At 42.1% G+C, this 12,409-nt stretch overlaps 1 protein-coding gene across 2 annotated transcripts in view; it reads right to left on the bottom strand.

Annotated features, from left to right (window-relative positions):
• The window catches only part of Hacd2 (3-hydroxyacyl-CoA dehydratase 2), an 84,512-nt gene that overhangs the window by 25,813 nt on the left and 46,290 nt on the right, over positions 1 to 12,409 (bottom strand). For both annotated transcript variants that reach the window (XR_003844896.1, XM_021209501.1), the window contains exon 4: positions 7,931 to 8,019. Coding sequence is in view for 1 of the 2 variants with exons in the window: in XM_021209501.1 (XP_021065160.1) it covers positions 7,931 to 8,019 (89 nt within the window). In the remaining variant the exon portion in view is untranslated. The remainder of the gene's footprint in view (positions 1 to 7,930; positions 8,020 to 12,409) is intronic.

The raw sequence follows: 12,409 nt of genomic DNA, 5'->3' as shown, positions 1-12,409 counted from the left end.
TCACTGTGGGAAGGGCACAAGAGAGACTGGCATAGTCCAGGCACAGCATTCAGGAAGACAGTGGCACACTCTAGACACAGCATCTTATCTCCTTGAACAGTAAGATACAAAGCTGCTGTCTGACTAACTCACTAAGCTTGTGGGTGGTATCTGCTGGGAAGGCCACAACATGGCCAAGGCACATGTATAGCCACAGGAAAGGAGCTACGAGCCCTCCAGTGACAGCATGGGCAGCATTGGCACACTGTGATCCTAGCTGGAGGACCAGCAAAGAAGAATAGAAAAGAAGGGGGCCAGGGAGGAAGAAAGAGAAAACTCCCTCCAGGATGAGCCTTACTCCCAGTGTCCTTTCTGCACCTCTATGAGCTACTGACTGACTCCTCACTACCTCCACTGTGTTCTCACACACTCTTACTTTACAACTGTGAGGACAAGAAAAGCCTGGGGGACCTCCTCATGTGCACCACACGTGTGCAGCCTCGGTGTTCTACAACACCAGAACTCAGTGTGACACAGCTGTGTTCCCCACACCTCACCACCAAACAGATAAGAGGGGGCTTTGTCTCTTCTGGATGCCCCGACTTTCTTCTTCAGCTTCCTTTAACTGTTCAGCAGCAAAAGACACTAGATGGGGAAAATGCCAGAACCTACCCAGGAATTACACTTAGTGGTTTAAAGGAATTCTAGGGATTTTGTGATTCTTTAAATATGAAATAGGGATCTCTGGAGTCCACCAACTTAAGATTGTCTCTACATGATGTAGATTATCACATATTTAATTGTAGAGTTCTCTTAATTAGGAATCTCAGATGGCTCTGTTCCAGCCTCTTGTATCCTACCAGTATTGGAGGTGGGAGGGAATCCCTAGGGAGGCCACCAGAATACCCTGGAAGCAGGGAATAACATTGTTGCCATTCAAAGATGTGGCAACTGACCACGTTTTTGTTTGTTTGTTTTATAAGATTTATTTATGTATGAGTATTCTATCTGCATGTACACCTGCATGCCAGAAAAGGCTATCAGATCACATTATAGATGGTGAGTCACCATGTGGTCGCTGGGAATTGAACTCAAGACCTCTGGAAGAGCAGCCAGTACTCCTAACAGCTGAGCTGTCTCTCCAGCTTTGACCACTTTTTTTTTTTTTAAAGTTTATTCATGTTTATTTTATAGCTCACCTGGATGTGAATAAACCATGTGAATGCGGTACCGGTGGAAACCGGAAGGCTCTGGGACTGGCTGTGAGCATTACCATCATGCGGGTCCTGGGAACTGAACTCAGGTCCCCGGGAAGAGTAACCAGTAAGTACTCTTTTTAAAGATATATTATACATATATATTATACAATTTTACATTTTTATTTTATATACATTGCTGTTGCATGCATGTCTTTGTGAGGGCATTGGATCCCTGGAATAGGAGTTACAGACAGTTGTAAGCTGCCACGTGGGTGCTGGGAATTGCTCTTCCTCTGGAAGATCAGCCAGTGCTCTTAACTACTGAGCCACCTCTCCAGCCCAGTAGCCAGTACTCATAACTGCTGAGCTGTCTTTCCAGCCCACCACTCATCTTTTATTGTTGTTGAGAAAGGATCTTAAGTATCCCAGGTTAGCTTGCAGATCCCTATGTAACTGTAGACCATTTTGTACTTCTGATCCTTCTGCATGTATAAAGTGCTATACCCAGCTGATGGCCTGGACTCACTCCATAAGCACTCTAGCTACATTCCTAGCCCCAGACACTGACTTCTCTCCTAAGGAGACAGAATGCCTGGAATTTGTATAGGGATGTGATACTGGAGAATTACAGAACCGACCTCCTAGTTATTTCTGTCAGTGGTACAGAAGTTAACTGGCATACCAGGAATGTAGGATGCCTGCTGAGAAAAGGTGCAGTGGAACCAGCCCAAGAGATAAAAATGAGCTACAAATGGGAAGAACCCCCCCCCCCCCAAAAACCAGGATGCTCTCACACACACCAGATGTTTGCCTTGCAAAGTTTCAGAATGTTCTGATCCCAAACCTCCTCTGTATGCCCCAATTCCTCCTTTTGTGTGCTACCTTATATCAGAATTATGTAGCTCTCTCTTTGAAAGCTTTGGAAAGAATGAAAGCTTTGAAAGTTCCTATTTTATGTTTTTAAAAGGTGTGTATGTGGGGCTGGAGAGGTGGCTCCATGGTTAAGAATACTTGCTGTTGCGGCAGAGGACCCAGGTTCAATTCCCAGGACCTACACGGTGGCTCCCAAATACCTACAATCCTAGTCCCAGGGGATCCAACCCCCTTTTCTCAACTTCTTAAGGTATTAGGTTTACATGTGGTGCACACACTTATACACTTGCAGACAAAAATACTCCACACACACAAAATACCTAAATGAATCTTCTAAAAAAATTTTTAAAATGTGTGTGTGTGTGTGTGTGTGTGTATGTGTGTGTGTGTGTGTGCGCGTGTGCGTACAGCCATGCACATGAGAGCAGGTTAGGAACACACCCAGAAAAAAATCCTATAAATCAAAATATAAATTCTAACAAAATTTTTAGTCTATTTTTACACACACTAGAATTTGAGAAAAACTTACTAGATGTTTTGATCTAAAAAATAGTTTTTCTAGTATGATTCAAACATAGCATTTAAAAATATCCATTTGCTGATACTCAATAAAAAATACCCTATGTACACAAGCTTTAAAAAAAAAGAGATGGCCAGTGGTACTCCAGTCACCGACCAGCCTGCTGTCCCGCTACAGTGTACTCCATTAACACCCCCCCCCCTCAGTTTGGGGAATGAGAACTGAAACGGAAGGGTGAAATCAACAGAACACAGGTAATTTTAGGGCATTTTCCAAAGCTTAGAATTCAAGAGATTATCTGAAAATGTTCATTCCTTGGTCTTGGTTTCAGATATCCTCTGTCATGTGTGGAGTGGGACCTGAAATTTACATTTTAAATAAATAATCTTGGTAATTCTGGTCCAAATGGTCCATGAATAGTAAAAGTCAAAAGTCTTAGTACTTTAAAGCAGCCAGTGAGCCATGAGAACAATAATAAAACTTGAGAAGGAGGACTGGGGCTGTATCTCAGTTAGGAGAGTGTCTGCCTACCATGTTTGAAAGCTTGGGCTCAATCCCCAGCACTGTAGAGCACCAGGCATGGCAGCAAACCTGGGATCATGATTTTCAACATAGAGATGGAAAGAGAAGAGTTTAAAGACACCCTCAGTTATGTAGGAATTTAAGGCCAGCTTGGGAGACAGGAGACCTTGTTTAATAGTTAATTAACTTTATAGAGCCTAGAACCCCCGAGAAGAGTCTCTGTGAGGGATTGTCTAGATCAGTGGTTTCCAACCTGTGGATCATGACCCTTTCGGCAAACCTCTATCTCCAAAAATATTTTATGATTCATAGTAGTAGCAAAATTACAGTTATGAAGTAGCAACAAAAATAACTTTATGGTTGGGGGTCACCACAACCTGAGGAACTGTATTAAAGGGTTCCAGCTATAGTAAAGTCTAGATGGAGCTGACCTGTGGAGATGCTTGCTTGTTACTGATGTGGGACGCTGAAACCCACTGTGAGTAGCCCAGTTGGTTGAGTACAAGAAGGCTGCCCTCATTTACCCTCTTTCTGTGGCTGCCTGGCTGTGACCAGCTTCTCCATGCTCCTGTTTAATTTACCCTCAGCGTCAGCACGCTGTCTGGAACTATAGGTGGAAACCCTTCCCCTATAGCCGCTTTCATCAAGGTGTTTTTGTCACAGCATCAGAAAGGTAACTAATTAAACACCCTGTAACAAAAAAGGAAACAAAATACACAACAAAACAAAAACCCAAAAGCAAAGTGCTGCAGATAAGCCCAGACAGGAGGCTCACTACTGATCTGTACGAGGTGTGCAAATGATGTAATAGAAGAATCACACCTCACTAGGCACTCAGCAAAATGAGGTGCCGATAGCATCCTCAGCAGAGGCTCTCTACGCCACCAGACAATGACAAGTCAGCATAAGGACAATGAGGACAACACATGCAGCCTTTCCAAACTGTGGCAGGAAGCCAACTGTGGTGTGGTAAGAAGACCAAGGACTTAGAAGTCCAACTTTGCCTCTCTAGCTCCCAAACTATGGAGAGTCCAATCTACCTCCAGAGACAGTAGCCAAGAATAAATGATAAAGCTTCTGTAAATTATAATGTATCAAACAATAATTAGTACAACAATAAGACATCAGACACTAATTTCTTAATTCTGACTTCAGTGTATTTGTAAGCCCCTTGATGAATGGCAAGAACAGTAGGGTAAATGCCAGGAGCCAGCAGTATGCCACAAAGAGGTGCCAAAAAGTGTGGAGTAACAGCCCTTGTTCTGGTTGTGGAGTTGAAGCTCTATCTTCGAGGTTTAGTTTTATTTTACAAAGATCACCCCCAGTAAAGTATCCTTGGCTGACACACTTGAACTTCCAACTGTTTCCCACAGAAGACCTGGGGCTTCGACTGGAGGAGCACCATGGTGCTCTTACTCTAAAGATTCAGGAAGACTTGAGGTGGCTTTTGTAGAGGTCTGAGTCAGGATAGACCCTAACCGTGGTCTAGCTGTGTGTCTAGGAGTCTGAGGCCAAGCACAACTGTTCCAGAACAAGCAAGGATATGTGGGGTTTTGTTTCTCAAGGGGAGTCATGATGAGAAAATTAAAGTGAAGTCATGCCCACTCCAATTCACTTTAAAGATGCTGGTCCTGACTCAGTTCAATGAGAAGACTCACACTCAGACCCAGACAGAGAATGGGGGAGCAAGTACCAGCAGAGGCCAGATGCTGAACCAGCCAGTTCAGATCTGGGACAGGAAGAAACTTTTGAGTTGTGGATTGCCTCCTCTAACTCCCCTCTCCCCTCCAAGCTGGCTGCTGTGCCACAGCTTTTCTTTGTTCATATGTACAATCTCATTAAAAGGAAATGCTGGAAGAATATTTGCTACATTAGGTAAAGGAAAAGCCTCAGTCCCATACTTTTTTTTGTTTTGTTTTGTTTTTTTTTTTTTTTTTTTTTTTTAGGTAGGGTCTCTCTACATACCCTGGCTAGTTTAAAACCCAGAGAGATCAGCCTGCCTCTGCCTCCCAATCACTGGGGTGGAGCACCACCAGGCCTACCTAAGATACTTATGTTAATATCCGTATTACTATGGTGTCAAGTGGAAGAGTGGGTCTTTGTTTTTATGAGAAAACTTTCTGATCACCTTTAGTTCCACAATGTACATTACAGCACCAAAGTAGCTGGTATCCCCCAGTAGAAAATTAAAATGACATGAGAGGATGTGTGTCTTATAAGGTCTCTTAAAGGAAAAAATCCTCAAGCTGGATGTGGTGGCACCTTGGGAGGTAGAAGCAGGAGTTTGACTCTGGGTTGCATAAGAGCTGTTTGTTTGTTTTTTAAAAAGGAATGAGAGGCACATGGTGGGGGGCGGGGATATACTTCAATATAAAAGTTAGATCTTGAAAGGTTTATGAGCTCTACCTTAGCACATCATAAAAAATTACAGGAAACAAACAAACAAACAAACAATTAAAAACAACAACCAAAACCAAAACAATAAACCAAGAGGAGCTGGACAGCAATGGCACCTTTAATCCCAGCACTTGGGAGGCAAAGGGAGGTGAATCTCAGGACAGCCAGAGCTACACAGACAAACCCTGTCTTGAACAACAAACAAAACAAAATACCAAGAGGAATGAGCACAGAAGGCAGAAGGAATCAAGCCCACAGAATATAATACTGGCTGTCCCCTTTGGGGAAGAAGGTGACAGGAAACGGAGAGATACAAAAGTGGACACATTAGTCACATGATTCCCATGGTCACAGCACACAGAGCTGGGTAAGACAGAGTTATTTTTCAGGTACTGCAGGAGAATGGAAGGTAAGTGATCGGCAATGTTGGACACAGCAAATAGAATTACAGTTTCTAGGAACTTTAAGACAGAAACATAGCAGTTGGCTAAGACTTGGGGCTTAGGAACAGGTGACAAAGAGCAAGCAGCCTGACTCCAGAAAACACAGGCTTTTCAACTTAGCTGTCCAGGCAAACTGGGGCTGGAAATGTACTAGAATCAACAAAATGACAAATAAACAGTTCTGTCCAGAGAAATGAAATGAAATCCTGGATCAGCAAAAATACCAACTCTATTTACTCAAGAAACTCGTAAGTCAGCTGATCAACTAGGTGCAGTGAATGAAAGAAAGGACACTGAAATGCAGAGTCCCAACAGGTGACAAAGAGATGGTGACATTTACTACACTAGGTTCTTCTGAAAATGGCATGTTAATGTTAGCAGAAACTGGATCACTTTGGCAGCAGAGAAACAATTGTGTCTATGCATCTATAATGAATACATACAGTAACACTCAAGTGTAATAGTATTTAGAAACCACCTGCTAAATGTCAAGTTTCCACATCTGGCAGGCAGTGTGGTTACTGGAGATGATGGCCAAGTCTAGCACCTGTAATCCACAGAGACATTTAATAGCTTTATAGACAATCTGTTTCAATGCTGTCCAGGAAATCTGGGAATCTTACAAAATTGCTTCGTCTGAACTGCAAACATTTTTGGGTGCTTTCCCACCTGCTTTGGCAGCCATCATAATAAGCAGAAGAGTGGTCACTGAAGCAGGTGAGGCGTCAATCCTGAAATAATCAATATCCACCTGTATCAGCAGAGTGACTCAACAGCTACATCTCACTTACTGAACCCACATGATTACCCACTTAAGATGAAAGGAAGGAGCTAGGCCTGGTGGTACAGGCTTGTACTTCTAACCACTCAGAAGGCTTGGGTTCAAGGAGCATGTGGGATGAGTGAATGCAAGGGGAACAAACATAAGGCTGGGGAGGTGTTTACGTGGTAGAAGGCTTTTCTACCAGGCGCAAGGCTCTGGGTTCAATCCCTAGCACTGGAGACAGAAGGATGCAACTGAGAGACAATGAGGAAAGACTTTAGGTTACTGAAAATACTGGCAAATAAAATTAGGAGTTACTGGTTACAATGAAAAATATTATAGTATAAACGAAAAGACAGCTTATTAACCCAAGTTGTTTAAACCTTGCCTAAGAACTCATTAGATATGTACATTTTTACATGTATCTCATGGGCCAATTTAAAAAAAGTTAAAAAAAACTTCATTAGTTGAAATATGAATGGAACTGTCAAAATAAATCCTGACAAACACCAAGTTTTAACAAGGATTTCAGAATAAAGGACAAAGAATACACAGATTAATATTAATAGATAAGTGGTCTCTAGAGCCCAAAGGGATTGCATGCTGTCGTTGGTTGACAGGCGTAGAGACTGTAAGCTAGAGATGAATTTTGTACCTGCCAAAACTCTCCTCCAGGTAACATGGGAGAGAACTGACCCTGGGGACAGCAGCATCCTCTCAGAACAACGTGAACCCAAACCAGAGCTCTGTTACAGCTCACAACTGAGGGGGTGACTGCTTTCTCCTCCGGGTTCTGTCTAGCACTGGGTGTTCCTGTATGAGCCGTCCATACTTGGTGCATATGGCAATACTTAGCGGGCTGGAAACCAGCTCGCCTTTCCTGGTCCCATGAAAACAGAAGTGTTCTAAGAGTGAGCCAGTGCCCCATTCTCTCCAAATGCAGAAGCCAACACACTGGCTACAGACAGACATCAAGAATACAACTGGGTTGTGATGCTGTGCACACCCTACCTCCATGAGAACTGAGACTGTAGGTCTTCAACTCTGATCCAGCTCTCTATTGAGCAACAATGCAGATAGGGGTATGTTTTCCACTTTGGACCCAACTGCAACAGTAGACACCAGCTATCAGCTTTAACTTGGTTACTTTGAAATGATCTGGAGATCTGATTTCAGCCATAGCAAACATGTAGGAGAAAGCTCCCTGGCGACTGTCAATGTTAATTTTACTCACCTCTTTGACACTATGTGTCACTGCCCATATTAGGAAAACTCTTGACATCACCTGGAAAGAAGTCAGGACAACAGAAGATGGCACAATCCCTGAAAGAAATTTAGGATGTATAAATAGAGGTACTAGACTAAGTTTTATCATATAATATGCTTTCCAAAACTTTCAAATTAAAATGTCTATAATCAATACCATCTCTAGCAACTGGAACTTACCTATGTGGCTAGAAATTAAGTCTGGCAATATATTCACCACTAAAACTTTTTCTTGACACAAAGCAAACAGTGTTCATGACAACTGAGGAATGGCTACCTTTCTTAATTTAAGCCTACAGGGTTTTTAATACTTACAAACAAAGCCAAGCCACTAACCAGGGAGATACTGATGGTTCACTTTCCAATATGGCTGTCAGAATCCCTAAGCAACCGTGAGCAGGAAGTCAGTCCTACTAGCGTCTAATGAATGTTCCTGGATAGCAACCTTGAGTATTTTGTCAACAAGCCTAGCAAAATCAAAGTTTATTATCTTTAAAACAGATCTTCTCAACCTATTCCTTCAATGCACTTAGTTTGTAACACTAGAACATCTTTATTTTAAATAGTCAAATTCTGCTAACCTTATACTTCTTTGGCTTCAAATGCTACAACCATAATCTTTACCTAGATACGAATAACCACTGTCATGTAGCATGCTTGCCTCCTATAACTATTTAAAAGCCCAAATAACCCATGATCTAGAAACACTCTTTTTTTCTTTGTGACTTTAAACTATCAAGGACCTGCTCTTAGAAATAAGACACAATATAGATTTAAAAAAAAACTAAGAAAAAAATTAACTCAAGGCTGGGATGTGCACACGCACACAATTTATTTTCCCACAAAAACTTGTTTATGTGGGAACAATAAGTATCTATCAACAGATGAATGGGTAAACAAAATGTGGTATGCTCTTAAAAACAAACAAGCAAACAAACAAACACAGGGCTAGAGAGCTGGCTCAGGAGTTAAAAGCATTGGCTGTTCCTCCAGAGGACCCATGTTCTATTCCTAGAATCCACAAAGCTGCTCACAGCTGCCTGTAACTCCAGTTCTAGGGGATCTAATGCCCTCTACTGGTTTCTGAGAGCACCAGGCATGCAAGTGACACACAGACCCACAGGCAACCAAAACATCCATACACATAAATAAAAATAAAAAATAAAGAGATACACGATTGAAATCCTCAAAGAACAAATTAAGAGTAAAACGAGAGGTAAAAGGAAACGAGGTTCTGATGCATGCCACAGTGCTGGTAACCTTTCAAGATGACTACGTTGAGCTAGCTATAAAGTCAATGGCAAAGACGGCACAGTTTAGATGACTGAGCAGATCTGTGGTTACCAGGGACTGGAGTTCTGGGGGATATAGGGAGTGACTGCTAATAGATTTCCTTTTGGGGTAATGAAAATGTTCTAACATTGACTGTGGTAATGGTTGCACAACTCATTATATACTCTAATGGGTGGATTATATCTGAATAAAGAAATGTTATTAAAAATAAATGAGTGAAGTACAAAGCCTGGTTATAAAATTATGTAACAGCTAAAGAAGCTAATCAGTGAACCAAATATTTAGTGAACATACTTAGCCAGATAACACCTCGAGTATGCTTTAGAAAAGAGATGGAGAGTTAACATTTGTATGAGCAGCAAGCATTTGTTGCTTAAGAAAAGATGAATATTTCTAACTGCTGGTGCTTCCTCCAGCTCCTCTCCCTCCTGCTCTTACTCAAGAGACCACCTTATTAAATACAACTATGGCTTTGCCCCTTGCATTTTGCCCTTCTTGTCTGGCCACTAACCAATGTGCTGTGCTGCTGAGGTGCTGGTATTTCTAGCAACACTCCAAGATGCTGCTGTATCACAGTTAGAAGCTCAAAACTGATTTCATCTCACTCACCAGCAAGAATTGAGCTTTGGGAAATTGGCTTATATTAATCAAACCATGCAAGATGCTGTAATAATCTAAATATCCATTTAATCATGTGTAACAGTGGCACAGCTTTCTAATAACCAAAATGACAAGGATTATAAAGACTCTCATCTGTTGCCAAAATCAGAATGCTTAGAAGTGTGACTTTAAATAAAGGGTCTGGAAAAAAACTGGAATTGAGTATTGGAGTCTCCTTTCCCCCACTCCACACCAATGATGGAATCCAAGCCTGTGCAGGCCAGGCAGGCACTCTACCTCGGAGGTACATGCCATGCCCACAAGGGATTCTCTTTTCATTTTTCACTTCATCTTTTTTAAAGATTTCTCTATTCTATGTGTATGAATGTTTTGCCTGTATGTGTACATGTGTGCCTGGCATCTGAGGCAGTAATAAAGTGTGCTGGATCCCCGGAAACTAGAGGTGTGGGTGGTTGTGGGGAACTGAACCTGGGCCCTCTGCAAGAACAAGTGTTTCTTAACTTCTGAGCCACCTCTCCAGTCTCCAACAAGGGATTTTTTTGTTTGGTTGCTTGTTTTTGAGACAGGGTCATTCTATGTATAGCCTTGGCTGTCCTGGAACTTGCTAGGTAGATCACACTGGTCCCGGACCCACAAAGATCTGCCAGCTGAAATTAGAGGTGTGCGCTACCATGCCTGGCCCAACGAAGGATTCTTAATTCCCCACTTCTTACCATTATGCATCTTTTTCTAAGAAATAAGAGTATATTTGCTTTTCTTTCAAAAATGCTAAATAAAAATACCAGAAACTTTTTCCTTAGAAACAAAATTTGAAATCCAAAAACAATGATTTATTCTTTTCCTTTGTCTTTACTTTTAAACAATTTATTTATTATCAGTGTCTGTGTATGGCATGGCATGATGTGTGCCACAACACTTGTGTGGAGGTGCGAAGACAACCTTATGGTCAGTTCCGTCCTTCCGCATTTATATGAGTTCTGAAGATGGAGTGAGTTCAGGCTGTCAGGTACAGCGTGCACTTTATCCACAGTCGACCTTCATCCTGATGACCTTCTAAGCATATTTAAAAACACACAAGAGTTCCAACGCTCATGCTCTTTGTATTGTGTTTTCCCTCATGTAATTTCTCTCATATCCTTCAAAATATCTCTAGTGCTACTATTTCTTTGTGGAATATATTTTCATTTTCCTTTTATCAGACAATTAAATTACCTGAAATTTCTTGTTATAATAAGTGAAGGAATAAAATATTAAAAATAACTTAGAATTTCTGAGCATGGATTTGTTCAGACATCCTTTCCTTGGGGGAGTTTCTCAAGAGTAGATGTACTAAGTCAAACGGTATGAAGGTTTTTAAGGCTTTCCGAACAGTTTGCTATCAATTTGTACTCCTAATCAGCAATATCCGAGAACACATGCTTTTGGCAATAAATTTAAATCTTATTCACAAACGAAAACTAATTAATGTTCCCTAGTTTGGGGCAGATGATAAGACACCCCTGTCCTCCCTTTTAGGCACTCCTGAGACAGCCAGGCTGACTACTCAGTTACCATTTCCCCCAAGTTGTCAAGCATGCCAGCTCTCAGTGACACTGCACCGTACCTCAACAAGCCACCAAGCAAACGGGCTTCTCAGGCCCTAATCTAAGCGCGACCTCAAACTGCCTGACCTCTACTCTGCCGGGACGCCAGCAGGGCGTCTGCGGGTGGAGCCCAGGGGCTCGCTCAGTAGCTGGATAACATTCCTGAAGCCCTATGTGCAACCCCACCACAGCATAACAACAGCAATGCAAGAAACCAACTAACAAAACTTGCCAGCAAGAGCAAGAGTTGGTGGCACCTGTCTGAAATCTCAGTACTGTGAGGCTAAGGCATGAGGACTGTGAGGTCTAAGGCCAGCATAAGCAAACAGATTAAGATTCTGTCTTAAAAACAAAAAAACAAACAAAAGAACAGCAAGGCCTTAGAGTTTCTATTGCTGAGATAAACACCATGAGCAAAAGTAACCTGAAGTGGAAAGGGTTTATTTCATCTTCCTTGTAGCCCATCATCCAGCAATCAAGGAAGAGCCATGGAGGCCGGAGCTGCTACAGAGGCCATGAAGAAGTGCTGATAACTGGCTTACTCAGTATGTTTTCTTACAGCACCCAGGACCACCAGCCCACAGTATACAGTGTCCTTCTAGATCAATCAAGAATATGCCCCAGGCTTTCCCTTAGGCCAATCTAGTAGGGTGACTCTCAATTGAGGTTCCTGACACTAGCTTGTATCAAACTAACATAAAAGCTGTATGTGGGGCACAGTAAAAAAAAAAAAAAAAAAAAGTGCCAGAATGGCTGCTCTTTTAGGGCAAGGTTTTTACTGTGAATAGGAGATAACATCCATAGGTATCTAGAAGAGTCCAGGATGTGGCCAGTGCTAGGGAAGTAGGAACAGTAATAGCTAAGAAAGGGAAGAGTGGTGGGGTGAGAAGAAGGATGAGTAGCTTGGTGGAGATAAGCCTGTGAGCTTGAGAGTTTGTGTGTGTGTGTGT

The sequence above is a fragment of the Mus pahari genome, chromosome 12 (genome assembly GCF_900095145.1).
Source record: "Mus pahari chromosome 12, PAHARI_EIJ_v1.1, whole genome shotgun sequence".
Classification (NCBI taxonomy): Eukaryota; Metazoa; Chordata; class Mammalia; order Rodentia; family Muridae; genus Mus; species Mus pahari.
The sequence above is the reverse complement of the archived record's forward strand: the minus strand, read 5'-3'. Positions and strand labels throughout refer to the sequence as shown.